Source organism: Lissotriton vulgaris, chromosome 7 (assembly GCF_964263255.1).
Source record: "Lissotriton vulgaris chromosome 7, aLisVul1.2, whole genome shotgun sequence".
In the NCBI taxonomy this organism is placed as follows: Eukaryota; Metazoa; Chordata; class Amphibia; order Caudata; family Salamandridae; genus Lissotriton; species Lissotriton vulgaris.
This window is the reverse complement of record NC_141695.1, coordinates 1,720,896,785-1,720,920,407: the sequence shown is the minus strand read 5'-3', so window position 1 is coordinate 1,720,920,407 and position 23,623 is coordinate 1,720,896,785. Positions and strand designations below refer to the sequence as shown.

Sequence of the window (23,623 nt, the reverse complement as noted above, 5' to 3'; positions counted from 1 at the left end):
CCACTTGCAAACACCCTAACCCTCCCCTCTTCACTGGCCTCTCGCTCCGCCCCACACGGACCCCCTCTTCCGGGGACCCCTACCTACTCTTCCCGCCCAGGGCCACCATGAGCCTAGAGCTGCCCCTGGTGGGGGAAGTGGGAAATAAACTTTACATAATGTTTAATCAGCCCCAGAGTCAACAGTTTGTCAAGGTGATGGACGGCTTCTCATATGCTTTTTTACAAGTCCTCTTTTGGGGGGACACCATGCCTTTCAACGCGGTGTGCCCCAGAAACTGGGCACGGATTCGTCACAGCAGCCTAGATGTATTTTTACCAGCTGGAGCTCTTCTGAATAGGTGTGCCCCCTGAATATCGAATCTAACAATATCAATGGGACAGAGTATCGAGGACAGAATATCAAAAATAAAATATTGACGGGTAAGCCTAGATTTTCTATAGCTAACTTTGCAAATATGAACTGACATAGGTATATATCTTCAAGGTACGTAGATGTGGGGTTAGGAACAGTAAATCTATACTTCCCTATATGCACTTAGCTTTCGATATTTTATTCCTCATTATTCGGTCCTCGATATCAGTATATTAGTATGCCACAATATTGTGAGTGTTGCTATTCAGTAGTACAATCCTTCTGAAACATTAAAACCTGGATTTATTCTGGGACTTTTGCAATCATTCTGAATCACCACTAGGTGGCGCCCAGGGCCTTAACTCACCCAATCCAAGCGCCGGCCAGGTTGTACCACTAGCACCCCACCGGCTTTACCTTAATTTGACATTTTGAGAAAATAACGGCGCCCCCCCCCCCCCCATTTAAACACCTCCTAACCCACCCACGAACGTCTATCTCGACTGATAATACATTCCACACAACATACAAAAGCGTCATTTTAATCATGTTACAACAACTACAGACCTGCCCGAGGTGCTTGCTGTCACCAGGGGCAACAGCATCACTGCCCATTTGAGACAAAACATTTCATGGAACACAGTCCAGGACAGTTCTACACACAAAGACCTGGGCATGGGTGGAGCTGGTTTTCTGGTCTGATGGCAGGATTAGTAGGGTGGGTGAGTAAAGTGAGGGGCTTGCCTCAGTGGTCAAAGCATTGGCGATGGGGTTGCAGTGGTTTGGGTGGTGAAGGTTGGATACGATTGGTGGTTTGGTGAGAATGGGATGAGATTCTTCTGTTCTGCCTTCTCTCCCCTAAGCTGAACCTCCTGTGTGTTTGTCTCTCTCTCTCCACCAGGAATAACCCCCGCGGCTTCCAAAATGTCCATCCAGAAGATTCATGCGCGTGAAATATTGGACTCGAGGGGCAACCCCACCGTGGAGGTGGACCTGTGCACTGAAAAAGGTGAGCACCCTCAAACTAACTCTTGACCCCTCCCCACTTCCCTGTGTGAAACCAACCAAAACTGATCGCAGTCTCATAAAACTGGGTACCCCGAAAGGACCCTGTCCCTCCTCCCCTCAAAGCGGGAGCCCGCCTGATATACCTTTATCACTCCTTAAGGCAACAGACTGCAAAGTGATCGCATTTCACCCTACAGATGAGATCTGCTCCCCAAACTGAGCATATCCACCTCAAGGTGAGCCCCAATAAATGTACACCACCCATATTCAAGGTTTGAGCTTCTCCTCAAACTTCCCTGTGCCTTATAGTTGATAGCACCTCAAACTGATGCCCCTCCACGTGAGAACCCCCTGACCCAAACCTATCTCAGATCAAGGGGCACCCCGAAAATAAATTCCCACAATAGGCAACTCGAGATAATAGGAGTCTCCCCTGACCCGCTCCTGCGCCCTCAGCTGAGATACCCACCTCAATTTGAGGAGGTGCTCCCCTCAATGCTACATACACCCAAACAGGCCCTACGCTCTGACCAGACCCTGGCACCTCAGCATGAGGACTCCCCAAGCTGAACCCACCTCTGACCCCGCCGCCCTCAAGGGGGCTTGTAAATATGCCCGCTAGTTTGGAGTCATCTTTTTTTACTTCTCTACACACCATTACCTTAGCCCTCTGGAACCTGGATTCTATTCTGCCTAAATTGCTCTCTAACCTCATCATATCCATACTTCATAATTATCTGCCCTACAGCCAATCAATCAATCGATCAGTCAGGGAGAGCATGCTGACTGTTCTCCTATTGGTTAAACATGCAGGTCTCCCAACCCTCCTGGAACAATCTGCAATGGTTAGAAAAGCTGACCACCCTTCTTTGCTCTCAATATTATCTTTTGACAAATTTACGGAATCCGTCTTAAACTGGTTCAGATCCTATTATTGAATGCCTTTTCTCTGCATCTTGGTCCTCTATGTCGCCACCTGTTCCCATTCCACAAGGGTTTATCCTTCAGTCTGTTCTCTGTTATGCAGCACTTCCCCTGGTAGCATCATCTAATTGGCTGTTCTTACCACCCATAAGCTGACAACAGTCTAATATTACTGTTTTGCCTTCTATATCCCCATTTCTGTCTGGCCCAGGATTTGAATGTGCCTAGATTTTTGAAATCCAAGCACAATTGGGGCATATTTACTAAGAAGTGACGGAGTGAGGCTTTAGCATTCCTGGCTTAACAACGCGCTCCGTCACTTCTGATATTTACAACAATATGGTGCAGCCCTGCGTTTCCCCCTGTGCTGGTGCTAAATTTAGCAGCCTAGGACCAACTGATGCACAGTGCAAGGATGTCTGCATTGACGGGAAGATTGTTTATGCACAGTAAGGTCACCCTTCCTGCACATAAACAATCTTTAAATGGGGTTTTGCAACAGCACACATAGAAATTGCAAAACACATATTTTTTTAATGATTGTTTGTGTGCAGGAAGGGACTCCTTTCTGCACATAAACAATCAATGGTGTTTTGCTGTTTTTATGTATGTTGCACAATGCAGCACACATGGAACCAGCAAAAACGAGGCGAAATTAAACATTTCTCCTTGTTTCACCAGGTTCACGCTGCCTTCTATTCATGCCACTCTTGTAAATAGGGGGCAGCGCCAAAATCAATAGGTGTTGCAGTGGAATGCCCACAGCAACACCTATTGCCCTCCCCTTTCACGCCAAGTATAGCGTGAAAGGGTGTCTAATTAACAAGGCAGTGCTAAGCCACGTTAAGTACCTTAACGCTGCCTTGTAAATAAGGTGAAGCCTCTATCGCCAATACAACGTCCTAAAAAGTGATGTTGTGGTGGCGATAGGGGCTTGTAAATATGCCCCAATTGGGTGTAGGTGCTTCCTTCTCTCAATTAACAAATGGCTATTTCTGGCCATTTGTTGAAATTTGGCGCCCCTTGTGCCCATTTGTGGTGATGCTATATGGTACCTGCCTACAATGGCTTCAAAGTACCACTAGCCATGCTGATGATTAATGGCAGTCTCCATTGGGTAGCTCTCCAGTCACTTATGCAGGAATCTGCCAAAACAGAGTTACTTCCCAGCATCTGTAGCACTGTGCCCCTTCCTGGCACCGTACACTCCACTTAGAAATCTAGGGGTTTAATTGCAAGCCCCTTTGACCACCTGTACGGTGGAGAAGTGTGGCTCAATGGTTAGAGCAGCAGCCCTGATGCAGAGGTCTAGCCCGGGACCAGGGTTCAATTCCCCGCCTCGGCGGGTCTTGGGCTCAAAATTCCACGGACCTGATAATTCTCTCCTCGTGCCTATTCCAATCATGGAGTCCCACTCTGCAACTCTGGGCAATAGCTTGCTTAATCTCCACAACGGCCCCTCGCAGCGGGCTGCCTGGCCTCCACCTTGGGGGTGCCCAGGAGTGGACGCCTCACAGGGAAAGCCAGGACGGGCTCCACAGCAGTATTCGTACAAGCGCCTTGAGACCCTTGCGGGTGAGTAGTGCGCTATACAAGTATCAATTTACATTTACATTTTACGTTACTTTTTCCCATATTAAAAGTGACGCAGTGGCAGCACAGGGGGCTTGTAAATAAACCCCCTAGTCTATTTCCTGCCGCACAAAACACTGTCATACTCTTCACAGCTACGAATGTTCACCTCCCAAGAACGAAATATTCTCAAAATGTCCATGCTGTAAAAGTCCACACAGTTTCCACATCACTACTACTCGTGAGTAGATTTTTCTTCTGTATTTGCCTTTTAGGTTCTGTTTCACCTCATTCAACCTGAGATTGGTTGGACTGAACACACTAGCCATCCCTAAGCCAGTCTGGGTCTCATGGTTCATTAATTCACCGCCTAACCTGCAGCCACATAACAGATATTAAGGCAGCATTGCCACCTAGTGGCCAGTCACAATAATGAGACATCCATTGATGCCCTGAAGCCTGGAGCCATCTAGTAGCGAGTCAGTCTATGGTAGTGACTTATGTTCTGCAGTGAGTCTGGTGGCTCAGTGTGCAGATACTTCCATAGCATGAATCTTGTGGCTGCAGGTTCAAGTCTGGGTAGGTGGCTGCAGGTTCAAGTCTGGTTAGGTCAACTCTGCCTTTTGTATTCAGAGGTCAATAAAATGCGTATCATTCCTTTGGGTAATAGCATACCTCTGAAATAGCTTTAGTGAAGGCAAATGGGTTCCAAATATGGGGCATATTAACAAGATGTGTGTTAAAAAACGCACATCGCACATTTCACTATCGCCGGATTTTTTGCTGTGTTAGCGCGATATTATCAACGCGCAACACGTAGGCGATAGTAAATCTTGCGATAGCCGGTGATAGTGAACATTAGCGTGTGAAAACAAGCGTTGTTTTCACACGCTAATGTGTGCCTTGATAATATGGGGGGTGGATTCAGCTTTATGATCCACACGCCCATGTTAACAATGCCTAACGCCTGGTCAGAGCAGGCGTTGGGAGACCTGCGATAAACAAGTTTATCGCAGGTCTTTTTCTCCCAACGCCTGCTTTGGGGATAGGGTGTTGCCACCTCCAACCACATTTTACATGTGGTTGGACATGGGAACGCCCACTTTGCATGTCATTAGCGATGTTTCTCGCTGACATGCAAAGTGGGCTTGTGGCAGGCGTTGCAATGCCCTTGTTAATAGGGCGCTGGAAGTATTGCCGCTTTCTCGGCGAATTGTGCCGAGAAAGCGGCGATACTTCAGCTTGTTAATATGCCCCTATATTTCTTATGTTAGTTAGCATTTTACCAAAATGGTCGGTATTTTTATGTCGAGGTTAATACAAACATTAGAAAAACCAGTGAAGCATGGTATTTTTCCTCTGAGAAAAATAACCTTAAAAGAAAAACATTAAAGAGAAAACGAGCTCAAAAATATATGATAGCTCTTGGAAGTGTTCCTCCAAAATTATTTAAAGCATACAGGGCCACATGCATCAAAGTTAGGAATCACAATTCCATATGCAAGTAGGAATCGCAAAAGAAATTGGGATTCCTGCACATTCCTTATTTGTGACTCGCAAATTGTGAATCCCAAATAAGGAATTGTGTCCCATTCATTCCCATGGGCCTAGAGGCCCATAGGTATCAATGGGAATTTCATGCGCAATTTGGGAGTACCAAATAGGTACTCGCAAATTGCACATGCAATTTCAAGGGTGCAAGGGTGCTAAAAGGACACCCTAATGCATCAGTGAAATTGCAATTTAAAAACATGTTGCACACACAGGTGGACCAAGGGCATGCATGTGTGCAACATAGAACTTTGAAAAATGCACTTTTGTGAATTTTTTTTATTTCACGCAAATTACCATCAACTTTGAGTTGGGGAGAGGATGTGGTCTGACGACTAGAGCTGCCGACCTTGGTGCTGGAAACCAAGGTTCGAGCCGCGGGTTTTTGTCTATATCCTGTGATTCTGGGCAAATCACTTAATCTCCCCGTATCCCCCCCCCCCCAAAAAAAAATGTTGGTCCTTGTGTAACATAACCGCTGCTCATGTAAAGCGCTCCAATACCTTCGGGTCAAGTGCGCGCTATATAAATCAGCAAAAAAAAAAAAAAAGGTAATTTGCATTTCTTCAATGCAGAATCACAATTTGTTCTTTTTTTTGTGACAATGCATTTAGGGAATCGTACTTTGAGATTCCCCAAATGCAATCGCAATTTAAGTAATTGCAAATTTAGCGATTACTTAAATAGGGATTTTTTGCATTTGGGATGATGCATCCCATATGCAAAAATTGCAGTCGCAAAGGGCAGATTCTACCCCTTTTCTACCGCAATTTCCAATGATTCATGTGCCCCACAGAGGTTCTATGGGCCCTTTAAAAAAGAATAGCAAGATTTTTTTACCAAAGTATTTTTCAAGTATCAGCTTCGGATCGAATCTGAAGACCCGAACGGTATTTCTTCTGCAAAAGGTGGCAGCGCCAGATACTGGCAAAGCAGGCACAACCAGTGACCATTTGAAACAAGCTTTGAGTGAGGCCTTGGAAGGAGCAGAGAGTGCACTAGTGACATCCAGTGGTCAGTGGCAGTATTACATTGCCTGATATTGTGACTGCAACACTTGGCTGCCTGTTCAGAACAGAGAAGGGCAATTTAACATTATAAGAGAGAAAATGGGCAGTTTGGGAAAAGTGCTGAGTAAGAAACTCTTATCAATAAAGCACATCAGAACAAATTATCAGCACTAATCTATTTTATTGATATTTCTGATACTATTATAAGTAGTATTACTATTTTGCTAATAATTAAAAAAACGTAATAATTAACAATCATAAACATTAATAAAAAGCAACAATAATAATAATACTAATAGTAATAATTAAAACTAACAACATAGAATGTCATTTGTGTTCTATGTAAGATAGATCAGTTGATTACAGTTTTTTTGTTCTCCGAAACCCAGTGCAACTTGTGCTTAACAAGTTTAAGTCCAGGTAAAACAAGCTCAGTGAGTTATGCACCCACTGGAAACCGCTGCATGTAACATGTAAGGCAGATGTTTGTATCCTGGCTGTTTTTACTGAACTGGTTCAGCTGTGTGCTAGCAATTTAGGACCCTCACAACTCTTATCCTACCTGGTCCAACCCCAACATGACCTCGCAGAGACAAATACAATCCATCCATGCAAACCCATACAGAGAACCTCCAAACTTTCGGTACTATGAGGCAGTAATATTGACAACCCCACTCATGTGAAAGTCATCTAGATGCCTTCCTCCCCAAATCTGTGATGTCTTAAATGTGCATTACTCAATTGCAGATCAGCAAGTAAACATGCCTCCGTTATCTTCGACCTCATCCAACACAAGGACTTAGACATTATCATCCTCACTGAAACTTGGCTAAACCCCTCTTCCACTCCTATCTTAGACCTCCTAGTTCCTCCCACTCATGACATAATTAGGCTCGACAGAACCTGGAAGTTGGGCGGTGGCCTAGCTTGTATTCACAGAAACACACTCTCGATCTCTCAAGTAGAGTCCTCTACTCCTTCCTCCTTTGAATACCTTTGTCTCAGCATCTCAAGCAAGAACCTACCAGTCTGTAAACTTCACTCCTTTTACCATCCCCCGGCAGACAAGCTTCCCTTCATCGAGCAACTAATGGAAATCATCTCTGCTATGTTGATTAAACCATGGCCCAAATCTTCCTCTGTGATTTCAACCTTCACTGGTCTAACCCCAACGACCTCGCTGTATCCTGCCTTAAGTCTTTCTTAAATGATCCAGATCTAACTCAGCACTGTGACCAACCAAATCATATTAAAGGAGAAACTTTAGACCTCATTATCTCCAAAGAGCAGACCATCACCTTGGCTTTCATGACCCTGTGTGACTGGTCCGACCAGCACTGCATCTTCTTTTATATCAACAGGGAGATGTCGATGAGGTTGGCTCAACCAATGAAATTAAAGATATGGAAAGGGACCTCATCTCAATAGACTTCATTAAAATAGCGCCCCACTGTAGTTTGACCCTCGCCTCCCTAGCCGACCTGGTTGAGGTATAGTCACTCACTGACTCCTACAATTCGACCATCTCCAACATCATGGATGACATTGCTCCTATCCAACAAAAAAATGCAGCATTAAAAATATTTAAACCCTGGTATAATGACAAATTAAACAACCTTGAAGCACTCGAACGTTCCTGGTGATCCAATCCCTCTTCGGAACAACTAAACCTCCTTAGAGAGGCTAGGAGCCTCTACAACAAACAAATCAAGAGTGCTAAGTCGGACTACTTCAGACACCAACTGGACCAAGAGGCAAACCGCCCCAAGAAACTCTTCAAATTGGACAAACAGCAATCAGTAGTAGGTCCCAACCACTCTGACCCTGGTGGCACCCCTCCCTCTTGCGACAAACTTGCTGCTTTCTTCAGGGAGAAAGCATCTCCATTGACCTCACCTCTAAGAAGGCTCTATTGTCTTCCTCCAGGGACATACCATCCCATGACCTCTCGGGAAAGCACAGATCTACAGCCTGATCACCAAGAACAATGCATCATGGTGCACCTTTACTCTACTTAGTGAAATAGACATCTACAAGATCCATCTGAATATCAACCCATCCAACCACTTCAGTGACCCGTTACCCCAGGCCATCTTCAAAGATATCAAGTGTACTCCTCCCCACCTGGACAAGGATTGTAAATGCCTCGCTTTCACAAGGTAAAATCGCCGACAGCCTAAAAGCAGCTCAGGTATCACCTATACTAAAAAAAACGACCGCTGACAAAGCGGATCTCAATAACTTCCGGCCTATCTCCAACATCCCCACCTAGCGAAACTCATAGAAAAATGCGTATAATCCCAACTCTGTGCACATATAGAGAATTTCCAACTCCTTGACCAGCATAAATCAGGCTTTCAGAAGGGGCACAGCACTGAGTCAGCACTCACTCACGCCGTTGATGACTTGTTAAAAATGCTTGACCAAAATGAATCCTGCCTCCTGATCCTCCTTGACCTTTCTTCCGCACTCGACACGGTTAATCAGGACAACCTCCTGCCACTTTGAAAAATAGGATGGGTTTTTCTGGTCAGGTGCTACAATGGTTCTCGTCTTTCCTCTACCACAGATCTCAAAGGGTCAAGGCAAACCACTCTCTCTCCCAGCCCTCTCCAGTTCTCATGAGGATTCCCCAAGGATCAGCCCTATCTCCGATCCTCTTCAATTTGTTCTTGGAACCAATGCCAAATCTTCAAACTCCTCAAACACTCTATTCCATATGTATGCGGATGATACGCAACTCTATTTGAGAATATCTTTCCCCGAAAACATCATCTCTCTCAACTCGACCCTAACATCTACTCAAAACTGGTTAACTGAGAACCATCTTCTGCTCAACACCTCCAAAACGGAATTCCTGGTCGTCTCCCCTCCGAACCACACCCCCAAGTTTGACCTCTGGTTGAATCACCTCACTGCCTTAGACTGCACTCCTCTCATCGTAGACTCAGCCAAATCGCTCAGAGTCACCTCGGATAAGCACCCGAATATGAAAAATCACATCAGTAAGGTATGCAAAGGAGCAAACCAATGGATGAGGACACTCAGACATATCAAACCTTTACTTCCACAAAACGATTTCAAGCAGGTGGTGCTAGTGCTTGTCCTGCCTAGGCTGGACTACGGCAGCGCAACCCTCTATGGCCTTCCCAAATACTCCCTGGCTCCACTAAGAGCATCACTGAATACAGCGGCTAGACTGGTTACAAGCACTAAGCGAAATGAGCACATATAACCTGTCCTAAATTCTATCAAATGGTTGCCTTATGAAGCGCGTATTCAGTTGAAGATCGTCGTTCTGGTGCACAATGCCCTTCACTCCAGTACTCCCAGGTACCTGGCGCAAAAACTGGAGCTTTCTTGGGGTGTTAGAGCCTCAAGAAGCCACTCATCTGTAGGAAAAAGAGAACTTGCCACAGAGCTTTTTCCAGCGCTGCCTCAAAGCTATGGAACTCTCTTCCACCTGAAGTATGCCGAATCTCTTCAACAATGGCGTTCAAATTGGAAGCCAAAAAATTCTTTATGAATACATTTTTACCCTAATTGGGCTAGGCGCACCTGCTCGAAGACACTGTTCTTACTTCCATTGGACTATCATTTGTTATGGTGCTTTTGTGTGCAAATGTCCCCGAATATGCGATCATTCCTGTTTTCTACTCCTACTTGATGTCGATTTTGCATCTATGTCCTTCCTCCCATCCTATTGTAAAGCGCTCTGATATCCCTCGGGATCTTGTTTGCCCTATATTTATAAATAAATAAATAAATAAACGTTAAGACCGTTATCATTAGTTGCCCGGTGCAGTTTCCTAGGGTGGATACTGCTCTGTGAACTATATGGTTTTCAGTGTCTCAATCTGGAATGTTACCAGACCAGCAAATACCAGACCCAGTATTCTTTGGCCCTTAGACACTGGATAGGGAGGTGACAGAGAAGTTAAAGGGGTTGAGGGAAACTGCAGCACCTTGCCCCCACTCTCCTACTGAACCTAGATAGAGCAATAGATGCTTCACATGGTCTTTCCTTTGCTTCATACTCTCTGCTACCTACACCTAGGGCAAAGCAAGGCGCCCACATCCACTTACCACTGGCATAAATCTGATGGGAAATGGATGAAGATGTGGGCCCATTATTCACCATGAAATAGGAAAGTACACACACATAATAGGGCCCAGTACTCCTGTATAAAACGTTATTCCCAATTCTGGGGAGAATAGTTTGAAACCCCGTATTTTGGTACTGGGATACCAGACAGAACTGGTGATTCCGGCCAGGGCCGGACAGGCTGTACCGTGCATCGGGCATTTCCCTGGGAGGCTGGAAAGGTGGGGGCCGATTTGCAGCAGCGGGGGCCAGTTTTGCAGATGTGCTGCAGTATCGGCCCCCAGTAACAAAATCAGCAAGCAAGCGTTTCCAGCCTCCCAGGGCCAGTCAGAGGCTGGTCCGTGAAAACTGCCAGGGCTGCTTTCGGTTCCCAGTCCAGCCCTTATTCCGGCCCCCAGTATTCCTGACACACAGTATAAGGAACTCGAAAAATTCATCTAAGGACCAAAAACGTCCCTTTGTATTGTGCTATATAAAAGGTTACTATTAGTGTATAAACACATAAGCATGTTTCTTCTCCTTGGTTCATGCTTCCTGCACTGCCTGCCTCTGCTGTTTGCATGAGGTCCCCCAGTGAACTCCTTCTGACTTCTATGCTCAGGGAGTAGGAAGAGGAAACTGTTCACACTGCCATGGTATTAATGATAGGCCTACTCCTAGGTATGATAGCACAGTGGATTAATGCGGTTGCTGCAGAAAGACTTGTGCAACCTAAAGGAGATGAGTTACAATAATGGCAAAGTAGCTCAGAGAGTTTTATGCTATCTGCAAACAGCTGCATATGCCATCCAAGGTAACTTAGGGCCTTGTTACGATGTCGGGCGGAAGGCCATCCAACAGCTCGTCGGTGGTGGTCCGCCAGACATTTGAGGCATCAGTCTGACTGCTGTATTACAATACAGGTGGTCCAATCGATGCCTGCAGGGGGAATCTGTTCTGCCTCCGACAGGCTCAAGGAGTCCGTCAGGGGCGGCTCTAGGCTCATGGCGGCCCTGGGCAGGGAGTGTAGGTAGGGGGCCCCAGAAGAAGGTGTCCCGGTGGGGTTGAGTGTGAAGGCCAGTGAAGAGGGGGGATTCAGGGTGTTTGGAAGTGGAACAGAGCTGGAGGCCGCCAAATCCCTGCCAGGGGCCACCACACAAATATGTATCCATCCTCAGAGGATTATTATATTAAGGATATATATTGGCGTGGTGGCCACTGGGGTTTGGTGGCCCTGTGCAGGTGCACAGCTTGCACATGCCTAAGGCCACCCCTGAGTCCGTTGTGGGCGGGGGGCGGATCGTAATCCTCAAAATGGGGGCAGTGCCTACTTAGGCACCACTGTGGGGATTATGGTGCACATTTCATGTCAGCTCTTCTGCCATGAAAAGGCTATTGGAAAAGGTACTTTGGGGCCCCTAGCAGAGCCCCTTTCCCCAGTGTCCCTCAACTACGGGCCCTAGGGGCACCTGTAGTGCCCTCCTAAGCATCCATGCATGGTGTGGCAGGCACCGCATTATGCCTGCCACATGGTGCATGTATGTTTAAAAAGTGTATTTTTCCTATTGGAGCTTGTGCGGCGGCCCCCAGCACAAGCCGCAATAGGAAACATACACTTTCCAACCGCTGTGAAGGCGGTCGCGTCATAATTCGGAAAGCAGAACTGCAGACTCCTTGTTGGCCGTTCCCATTTCTGACACAATGCCGGTCGGATGCTCGTCCGACCAGCATCGTAATCATCCCCTTAATGTTTTGTAATTCTAAGGTTGTTGAAAATGAGTTCTCTTGGGTGGTATTAACACTTACCATTACCACTTGTAAGCTACGGCCTTGGTTCAGCGAGCCGAACACTTGCTTAAGAAACATGCGGTGATCTGCAGGTCAAGGTTTCAAGAGTCCCCACCCTTCCGAAGTCCAACCTGGTTTACTTTTATTAAACATCTGGTGTAACAGTTAGGGAATTGACAGGACAATAACGACAACTCTTATGTAGAGCGGTCAGAAATGCAGCAGTTGTGCTATATTAAAAAAAATACACCAGTCAGATCTGTTTGTCTCCTGGCAATGTATAACCACCCAGTGTGTCTTTGTTCCCCTGATGGGCTGCTCTGTCTGGAGGAGTTGTGTAGGTGGGCTCTCAGTTTGACCTCTAAGACCTGCTGCCAGTCCAGGAACATCTTGAACAAAGAGAATTGTGGTTGTCTGTGAGCTGGGCACTTGCTGCCTGTTAGTTGAATGTGTGGGGGCTGCTGCTTGTGTTCTTCTGTGAGCACTTTCCACTGAAATGCACATAGCTGGAAGGATGTGTTAGGACCGTCTCCCAAAGTCAGGTATAAAATAGCTTCTGCAGTCGGCATCAGAACTGCTCCGACGCTTCTCCAGCACGGCTTCCTGTCGCATGCACCACCCATGTCCTTCTCAGGTGGGTATGCCTGCAGAGACGTTTTAAGGCATGGGCAAAGTGGGCTCTGACCCAGTGCCTCAGTCTTTCAGGGCCCCCCTAATAGTTACAGCTCTGTTCTCCACACAGTCCTCCCCTGATGACCTCTAATGATTCTTAAACATTGATTGTTTTAACCCCTTCGCCGCAGGACAAATTCCCGTGCGGCGCTAGGGAGGAGGGGGCGCGCGCAGTGCCACGGTGCTTGTGTCGAGCTGAGCTCGTCACACTGCACGGTGGCGCTGTGCTGATGACGAGCTGAGCTCGTCATGACCACGCCCGTTTTTCAGAACGCTCAGCACCGCGGGGGAATTAACCCTGCGTGTGAGCGCCGCGCGTGTCATTACGAGCTCAGCTCGTCATCAGCACACGGCCACCGTGCATGAGCATGCAAGGAGTTAAATACTCTTTTACTTTAATTGATTTTTAATACGGGTGATGTATGGGAGTCTACTGCAGACATTTTGTAGGGAAATGTTGTTTGCTTTTCAACACCATGCAACATCCAGAAAGAACGTTCCTTTTAGATCAAAACAGGACCTCACATATGAGAAATGGCGAAATGGCAGTGGGTCGCAGAGATTATTTTTAATAATATTAGTGAGCTGCTGCTCTATTACAATATTGAACCCACCACACCACTATCCCTGGATCTTGATGGAAACCCATTTAGAATTTGGACCAGTGTGCCTGTGGAGACCTGGCCAAAGAGGGCTTTACAAGGCACAAATTGGATCATAAATTAAAAGCTGTTCCACACTGGGGCCCCCAAAATATGTTTGGCCCAGGGCCCCCAAAATCCTTAAGATGCCCCTGCACTGTGCTTGTTTGGAAATATCAGACTCACACACCTCCCTAACAATATTGGTAAAGATACACCCCTGCTTGTTATTGAAACAAACACGGTTTCTGTCTCCCTGTTAAGGCCTGTTCCGAGCCGCCGTTCCCAGCGGGGCTTCCACCGGCATCTACGAGGCTCTCGAGCTACGAGACGACGACAAGTCCCGCTTCCTGGGAAAAGGTAAAGACGCCGACGTCACTTCTGTCTCTCTGGGGGTTTGAAATGTGTTCCTATAGGTGGGCTTTCTGGGCTTGGGTTGACTGAAGGCCCTGATGAGAGTCACGACTGAAGGCGAGGTGGGAGGTAGAGCACGGCGAGCAGTGTAGTCTCAGTAGCACAGCAAGGCCGGAGGGCTGAAGAGCTGGGTGGGCTGCAGCCGAAAGGAGCAGGTAGAAGCAGACATGGCTTAATGGTGAGATTTGAAGCCCAGCCTTGGGGTGCAGGGTAAAGCCTCCTCTGCAGGGCGCGTCGTGGTGTCTCAACCACTCTCCAGGCCAAGGTAGGAGGCACAGCCTCAGTAGTGGGCAAAGTGTGGGGCACTGGTTTCTAGAAGCAGGGGTGCGGCTCAAGGGGCCAGGACACGACCCATATTCAATGGTCCAAAAATTGGACTGCCTGTCAGGTGGCAACACGACTAATGTCCACCAGGTAATTGGAAAGGTAATTCAGGGAAAACAGGCCATGCCTAGGAAGTTTATGGTTTATTTCAGGAATAAATGCCCAAGACATTCTTTGTGTATTTGATTTGCTTTTATTGAAATCATCAGGGTTTCAGCCGACACGTGTTTTGCCCAAAGTGGCTGGCACGCTTAGATCTTTCTCAAGGCAAGAAATCAAAAGAAGCAGCGTTCCAATCGTATTTGTAGCATAAATCCAAAAGGAAAATCTAGAAAAATGGTCTCTGCGATCATTGAAGTGTGAGGTAGGCCGCAAGACAAGTTGTGAACCCCGGGCTACAGCCTGAGGCAGGAGGCACAGTCAAGGGTGGGGTACAGCCCAGGCTAAGAGAGGAGGAAGTCATAACCATGTTTACCACACACATACACACAGTCTGATCTGTGTCTTCTTTTCCCTGCAGGTGTCCTCATGGCTGTGGACCACATCAACAACACCATCGCCCCCGCCCTGCTGGAGTCTGTAAGACATTTGACTTACAAGTGTCCTTCATTTATAGAGTTAATTCCTTGAAATCTTGGTTCTGCTGGTCTCCATCTCTGCTCTTCCACTATTCCCTCTTTTTCTTGTGGCGTCGACAGCACTATCTCATTTCGGACCTCACACAGGAGCTTCCGTATGCACCTATGGCTAGACAGTGGGAGTCAGAGTTACTTTTGTTTGGGAACTTTTTCAGCTGTCCCAGTGCAGGCTGGGGTTCCTGGGCCACGAAAGTGCAGTTTACTTGTCATTTCCTTGAGCTGGGGCACTTCGACCTGTAGCGGTTTAATGGTTTCTGCATGGTTGCCTGGGCTGGTCTCCTCTGCCTGTACCCATGCCAATATTTTTTTCATGTCTTCCCTGAGAAGCATAATGTCCAGGGCCACTGTGTCTATTATGTTAGTTAATGGCTCTCTTGACTCTTTGATTACAGCCATTATCTCTCTGAGAGATGGCTGCCACCCAATCGGTGTCCCTTGTTCACTGACCAGGGGACATCGTCTCCTCTGGGTGGCAGGGTCTTGAAAGCCTAGTGGTCCAGGCGGTTGGCTGCTGTTTTGACCATTGTATCTTCTGTTTGTATCAGGGGTTGGGGTGCCTGAGGGTTCATGCATCTTCCCCGTTATCAGTACAGTCCCCTTCTGCTGGTGCTCTGGGCCGAGCAGTGGCCACCCCCTTCAGTATCCCGGGTGTGAAAGAACCCCAAGGGAGGTGATGGTCAGCCGGGTTGGCTTGTGTGATGTTGGGGTGGGTTATATGGTATCAGCTATGCACCCTGCCGATGCCCGGTGGAGCTACCCGGATAGCTATAGGGGAGATGGGTTGTGGTTTCCCCCCTCGGCCGCCCCCTACCCAGCCGGACATTGGGAAGACCTTCCTTTGTCTCTCCTGCCGTCTTCTCCCTCCTTCCCCCTCCCCTCTTACCCCTTTCCGACCTGGAACCTGCACACCCTTCAGGACATTTACCCTGTGAACTTTCCCTCGACCGCGGAGACCTTACTACCTTACCGATGACCGGTGGAGCTACCCCGTTTTCTCCCTCCTTCCCCCTTACCCCTATCCTCCCTATTTATCCTTCCTCCACACTCCTTAAACGTGTTTTCGTATATACTGCCTGTACCTGCCTAAAATGATGGCTGCAACAAACCCTCCTGCGTCTCTCCTGACCTTATCTCCCTCCTCCCCCTACCCCCTACCCCTCCCCACTCTACTCTTCTCCACTTTCCTGCTACTGACCGTTGCCCTTACCTGTCCTGGCCCTTAGTCCCCACCCTGTTTGTCTGTGAACTTTCCCTCGTCAATTGAGATCTAGCTATTTTGTCTGATGCCCGATGGAGCTACCTGGTTTAGCTATAGAGGAGGGGATTCCCTTTTTGGGCATCACCTACCCAGTCGGTCTTTAGACAGACTTCCTTTCGTCTCTCCTGTCGTCTCTTCCCGCATCCTCCCTCTATTTATGTCTCTCCTCTCTCAATTTATTGAGACTGAATTATTTTGTTTGATGCCCGATAGAGCTACCTGGTTTAGCTATAGAGGAGATGGGCCGTGGGTTCCCTCCTAGGTCGTCACCTACCCAGTCGGTTTTTAGACAGACTTCCTTTCGTCTCGCCTTGTTGTCTCTTCCCTTATCCTCCCTTCTCACCTCCCCTGCCCCCTCCACTACTTTCTCCCTCCTTTCTCTCCTCTCCTATTGTATTGCCTATTTTTTTATGTATTGTGTAATTGTTGATCTTTTTCTGTTACATTGTTGATTCTCATGTAAAGCGCTCTGATACCTTCGGGTCTAGCCAGCGCTATATAAAACTCTTTAAATAAATAAAAATAAAAATAAAAAATGCAGCTCCATCTCCAGTAGGCCCCAGGTGTACCCCAGTCTCGCCAGCAGTTGTGGGGATATGCAGGCCGATGCCCTGGCTCACCATCACACAGGTACCCGCCCCCCACATGGCCACCATCGCTCTGAAATTGAGAGGAGGCGGTGGATACTGCCTGCCGCCACATCCCTGAGGTCGAGCAGCAACAATGTCCTGTGGGTCTTGCCGAGCGGGTTAGGTCGTGGTCCCATGAAGTGTGCTGTGACTGCAGGGAAGTCCCATTAGATGTGTGGGCGCACTGTGGCTCTCTCCGTGTCCTCTTCTCACGGTGGGCCCGCTGGTCTCTGCTCTCTGATAATACCAAGGCTGTCTCTTTGCAGCACTGCGCCTCCCACCTCATACTGTGAGGCGTCGGGCTGGGTCCTCCCTGGAGGCTGCGGCCTGGTATCTTTCAGGGAAGGCCCCCACCAATTGCGGGCACAAGGCGCCATCTTGGAGGCAAGCATTGGGGGAGCAGTGCCCCAGCTCTAAAGCGGCACTTTACAGCTCCCCCGGGTGTATAGCCGTTCTGGACACCACCAGTCACCACTGCCTCTTGCCTGCCAACAACTGGGGAGTCACCGGCCCTAGTGGGCCCAGGAGGGATAATACTTGACTGTCTCCTCTGCCGGTTGGAGCTTAATGCAGTTACGCCATCTTGGATTGGTGTTATAGCCACGCCCCCAGCGTTTAAAAACATTTTTTTTAATAGCAGTCCACCCTACCAAATACTGAATTGGTATCCTGTCCCAATTCCATTTTATCCTTTTGTAAAAGTCTACAGACTCCTAAAATGGGTTTATACAGGCATTTTGCTGTCAGAAATGTTTCATACATCTGGTCCAAAATGTGTGCAAGAGTTGGGATGAAGACCTGTGTGTATATAAGCTATGATGGTCTCAAGTACTGAATCACCAGTGCATGTCTATGTGTTGAATTGATTTCCCGTTCACATTGATAGGAGCTGCAACTTTCTGATGCAATTCTCTTGTTTTTAGGGTTTGGCTGTGACGGAGCAAGATAAGATTGACAACCTTATGCTCGAGATGGATGGGACGGAGAACAAATGTGAGAAGTGAAGAAACACAATTCTACGAAATAAATAAATTACAAATATGCTTGCTTTTAGGACTTGTTCAGATGGATATAATTTAATGAAGGAGGGTTTATGCCATTCTCTGCCCAAACACCTTCATGTTTAACTGAAGCCCTAGACAGAAAATGGTGAAAGAAATTAAATCCTAGGGGAGAGGATGGGTGGGGAAATGGGAGCGTTTCAAGGCGAGAGTAAGAGCTAAAAAGGAAAGCCATAAAGACATTTATGAGATTGAGATAAATAATAAATCCTCCTCAAAAAGTATTAAAACCATTAAACTAGAAAAACACTTGGGATCTGTGCTGTGTTTATATTCACAAAAGACACACAAATGATGGATGGAATGCAGACCAAATCACACATTCACCCCCAGACAAGATATCTGGGCCTAAATCCATTGTTTTATTGCTCCCTCGCCACCCCAGTTTAGACCCAGCCATATGAAAATCAGTCTTAACCCTCCTCCTCATGGGAACAGTTCAGCTCGAACTGCCAAGCCAGGTCCTCCCTGAACCAGAAATATGCCTCCTGGGACCGGTTTCAGGGTATGTCACTCTTCATTAGCCAGGTTAGCTTGAATCCAGTGGCACAGTGAGTCCAGGACCCACCTCTGTACTTGCCTGAGACCCACATCTGTACTCTCTGTACCCAGATCTCTGTACTGGGGGTTTAATGTTTGACAATGTTCAGCATTCTGTCCATCAATTGTTCTTTTTGTGTTTTTATAAACAGTTCTGTCATAGTGGCACTTGGGAATATGGTTGTTTTTCCTTTAGGAAAATAAAATATCATTAAAATTGAAATTGAAACCTAAAAGGAGGAGGGCATGCCACCAGCTGAAGAGCAAAGCTGGAGATTGTACCAGTGAAGACAGGGTTGTAGATGGGGAAGGTTGTGTTGGGGATCAGCACCTGCAGTTATGCACCCATCCCATGTAACTCTAATGCTTACTTTTTTCTGTGGTGTCTACAGCTCAGTTTGGTGCCAATGCCATCCTCGGGGTGTCCCTGGCTGTGTGTAAGGCGGGAGCAGCAGAAGAAGGCGTGCCGCTGTACCGCCACATTGCCAACCTGGCGGGCAACACAGACCTCATCCTCCCTGTGCCGGTGAGATAACTTCCGGTCCTTTATCTCTCTTTTAGGGGCAGGAATCTCTTTGGGGAGACAGAGAGGACTCCAGTCCACCTCCTTCCCTGGATGAGTGTGGAAGGGAGTTCTTAGCTGGCCTGTTTCAATCTACTAACCTCCTGTTACTTTGCCAGGCGTTCAACGTCATCAATGGGGGCTCACACGCGGGCAACAAGCTGGCCATGCAAGAGTTCATGATTCTCCCAGTGGGGGCAGAGAGCTTCCGGGATGCCCTTCGCATTGGCGCCGAGGTCTATCACAACCTCAAGAGTGTGATCAAGGAGAAGTACGGCAAGGACGCCACCAATGTTGGCGACGAGGGTGGCTTTGCACCCAATATCCTGGAGAACAGTGAAGGTGAGGGAATGACTCAAAGTGGCAATTTCTGTGTGTCCTTCAGATCTCAGTGCTGTGAAACTGTGAGAGATGAATCAGATATTTAAGTCTGTTTCTTGGTGCAACTGGGTTAAGATGGGTATGTGTTTACTTTCAAGGCCCTGAAGCCTCTGTGTATCTCTCCCTCCCTACTGGGTTTGTTGGGGCCCTCGTGGTACTCATTCTGATGTTTTTCCCATCCTTCACAGACTTCCAACTCGATTTGGGGCTGGGGAAGGCACTGGAACATCTTTCACTAGTGGGCAGATGTGTGTCACCCCCTTTTTAGGTCTAGCCTGGCAGCAGCGCGCATTCGCCTCTCTTTGTGTGAGGCATGCAGTAGCCGAGTATGCTGTGGAAGCCTCAACTTCTCTCCACCCATATTTTTGATTGGCTGGTGTCCTTGGTAAATGCTGGCTTCCAATTCATTATGAAGCCTGTTAGTCCCTCCTTGTACCGCCCTGTCCCAATTTGTGACCGCCCATGACGACTGGATATTTTACATGGCTTTGTAAATGGTTGGCTTTATCTAGGGGGTACTATTTTGTTTATGGCCACTTATGGTGAAAATGGCAGCTGCTATTTTTTTTGTATTTTTACCCTCAGCGTGGCGCCCGCTTTAGAGACACCGCACTCAGTTTGTTTATTTATTTTAATTTAATACCGAGCACGCCGTCCACTTCTTAGACACCACGCTCTGTTTAATAAAAAAATGTGGGTACTTTTATAGTGAGCACGGTGGCCGCTTCATGGACACCGTGCTCTGTTTGTTTGGGTTTTTCTAACTGTAAAACTGGGCATTGCGCCGCTTCAAGGACACCATGCTTGGTTTCTTTATTTGTTTTTCTTACACTAACACTGAGTCCGGCACCCAATTCAAGGGCACCGCTCTCAATGTTAACGTTAAAAAAAAAAATGAACTGAGTGCGGTGTCCTTGAAGCGGAGCCGCACTGTTTTAAACGTAAACAAGTATTTGCAATGCAATAGTTCTCCATTTATGCGGGTTTAAGGTATTGGCATTGTAAATGACAATGCTTTTTATTTACATTTAAAAAAAAAAATTATAATAGGCATTGTCATTTACAATGCCAATAGTTTAACATCAAGTAAATGCAAAACCTATTGCATTGCAAATCCTTGTTTGTTTAAGGAGAGTGGGCTGGTCTTATGCATCCTTCTATTCACCCTGCTGGACTAGGGGGTTTATGAGATGCGTACCCTGTATCCCTGTTTCACTTCGGTCCCTATGCCCCGCCTCTCTTCTGAGCTTATTGGAGTTGCCTGGTATCAGTAATGAACTCTGGCCCGAGCTTTGCACCACCATCCCCTTAAACCTTCTGCACCCCAAGGGACATGTCCCCCGACTAGGTCTTCCTGAGCCTAGATGTTTTTCCCTTCCCTTTTCTTGTTCCTAAGGTTCGCAGCCTGCCATGGGCCTGTCCCTTGTGCCCTGCTAGACATTTCCTTGCCTGCTATGAGTGCATTGCTAGTTGTCCTTGTCCTTGTGTAATGTGACTTTTTCTCTGTTCCATCATTCCACCCTGCCAGTCCACACCTTTTTTATTTGTTGTTTGCATTGTCAGTGGACTGATGATCCCTTGCGCACTCCACACTCCCTACCCAGATTTAGATAGTCTGCTCAGGGATTAGCTGAGTAGAGGTGGCCATTTATAGGCACACCTGGAGGGGCAGGAGTTTATTTTTTGGTTGGCTGCAGCATGTCTGTGTGGAAACACCGCATGACCTATGGACTGCCACGGGGGATGGTGTATCGGGATAATGGGATTACCGGTAAGTAATTGAAGCATTCCATACACAAACCCATAGATGAAGTTGACCATGGGTGCTCCACCACAGGCACATATAAGGTTACGGATGGATCGTCTCTGACATTTCTGAGGTCCTATAGAAACCCCTGATGTGGTCAGAGATGCTATTGTCTTTGGCTCTAGCTCGATAATTTTTGATAATTGTTAACATATTTCTGCATCTTTTCCAGCCTTGGAGCTCTTGAAGGAAGCCATCGAGAAGGCCGGCTACACGGATAAGATCGTGCTGGGGATGGATGTGGCTGCGTCCGAGTTCTTCCGTGATGGGAAGTACGATCTGGACTTCAAGTCACCAGATGACCCCAGCCGCTACATCTCGGCCGAGGAATTAGGCGAACTCTACCAGAGTTTTATCCGGGACTACCCAGGTGGGGACAAAGTGGATCAAGACCACCGATTCTTTCACAGGCAGTATATGCAAACCTGTGTCTCATGCAGGCTTCTTCAACGAGATCTTAAGGATAGAGGCAGAGAGTTCCTTAAGTTTGTCGGCTAAGAATGAGAAACTCCTGCCACCCCAGTTGGCCTTCTTTATTTTCAGGATGGCCACCAACTTCGAAAGAGAAGACCTCAATTCTCACCGTTCATTTTGAGTGTGACGACTGACACTAGGTATTGTGAGGGAGAGCACTGGGACTGCATCTTGTGATCTTGAATCCTGGCAGTTGCATTTACATGCTCAAATCTCCTTGATAATACTATGTGCATCCTGGCACAAGTTCATTGAAGTGGGTGCTCTGAAACCAGTGCTATGTTAATCACTAGATAAGTGATTCTGTAAGCGAACCTTGCCACTATTTGAGCATACATTGGGAGACAGCTGCATGTGAGGTAGCTTGATTCCTACTTTAAAGGCTTTTCACAGTCGAGGTTGTGGATAGGAGTTCAAAGGTTACTAGCTGTAAATACAGATAATGATCATGTACTTTTGTGGCTGGACCCTGACACTAGGGGCCCGATTCACAAAAGTAATCTGAGACAAAATCCTAACTTTGCGACTTTCGGTATTCACATAAGGCATTTAGGAGTAGTAAAGTTAGGATCCCTAACTTTACTACTCGTAAACTGAGACAAAATCCTAACTTTACGACTTTCGGTATTCACAAAAGGCATTTAGGAGTAGTAAAGTTAGAAACCCTAACTTTACTACTCGTAAACTGAGACAAAATCCTAACTTTGCGACTTTCGGTATTCACATAAGGCATTTAGGAATAGTAAAAGTTAGGATCCCTAACTTTACTACTCGTAAACTGAGACAAAATCCTAACTTTACGACTTTCGGTATTCACAAAAGGCATTTAGGAGAGGTAAAGTTAGAAACCCTAACTTTACTACTCCTAAATGCCTTCTGTGAATACCGAAAGTCATAAAGTTAGGATTTTATCTCAGATTACTTTTGTGAACCGGGCCCTACGTTTCCAACGGTGAACCCTGACAACATGTTTGTGTGAGGGTTAATCCAGTTGGTTAGTTTGCTATTGTAGGTCACAGGAGATGGGATGGGTGTTTACATCACTGCAAGTTATAGCATGGGGATATCCTCAGATCTTTCAAAATAAATTTGTGTGCATGAATGCTGACACGGCTACTTATGAGTGCTTGTGTGAGTGTGTGCTAAAAATGATGATTGTGAACCTGAACCCTCCTGAAGCTAATATGTGAGAGAGGGGCGTCTTTGTAAAGTTGGAAACTGCTATCCGCGAGCATGGTTTTTAAAGTATTGTTTTTGCTTGAATTCTCTCAGTAGTTCTTGGAAGTGGGAATCCTGACAATAGTGTTCATGTGCACTAGTCCTAACACTACTGCTCATTTACATAAATGCCTGACATGTACTTGTGAGTGTGTATGATACACCATTGCTTGGAAATGGTGCACAATGTGCCATAATCCTAATCCATAAATCCTGACATTAGCGCGCGTTTGCCTTAATCATGACACTAGTAGTTCTAAGTATGCATCCTAACTCTAGTGATCCCCAAGACAAACACTTATAAATTCGAACTCTAGCACTGGTGCTTGTGAGTTTCAATCAATTCGGGTGTTATTGTTTGCCAGCATTGATTTTACTCATACTAGCAATGTAATTGTTAACCCTGCTATCAGTGCCTTTAGACGTTAGTCACAACACTAGCACGTGTGATAGTAAATGTTGATAGTGTCATTTGGGAGTGTGATATCTGACTCTAGCGCCTACGAGCTGTAATGATTTCTGACAGCGCTATTGATAGTGAAAAGTATTGACACCAGTGCTAATGATCGTGAACCTTCATGTTTGTGTTTGTGATTTTAAATCTTGACTCTAGTACTTTAAATGAAAATTCACAACTCGTGGTTCTGTGCATGAAACCTAAGTATGTCTCTTGTGAATGTGAGTCTTCAGATGAACACGTTTGAACTGGAATC

General features: G+C 46.8%; 1 protein-coding gene across 1 annotated transcript in view; it reads left to right on the top strand.

Annotated features, from left to right (window-relative positions):
* The window catches only part of ENO2 (enolase 2), an 82,196-nt gene that overhangs the window by 24,589 nt on the left and 33,984 nt on the right, over positions 1–23,623 (top strand). The window contains exons 2-8 of the mRNA XM_086932920.1: positions 1,256–1,363; positions 13,869–13,964; positions 14,863–14,921; positions 17,791–17,860; positions 18,861–18,994; positions 19,150–19,372; positions 21,391–21,588. Of these exons, the coding sequence (XP_086789046.1) occupies positions 1,279–1,363; positions 13,869–13,964; positions 14,863–14,921; positions 17,791–17,860; positions 18,861–18,994; positions 19,150–19,372; positions 21,391–21,588 (865 nt within the window). The 5' untranslated portion in view covers positions 1,256–1,278. The remainder of the gene's footprint in view (positions 1–1,255; positions 1,364–13,868; positions 13,965–14,862; positions 14,922–17,790; positions 17,861–18,860; positions 18,995–19,149; positions 19,373–21,390; positions 21,589–23,623) is intronic.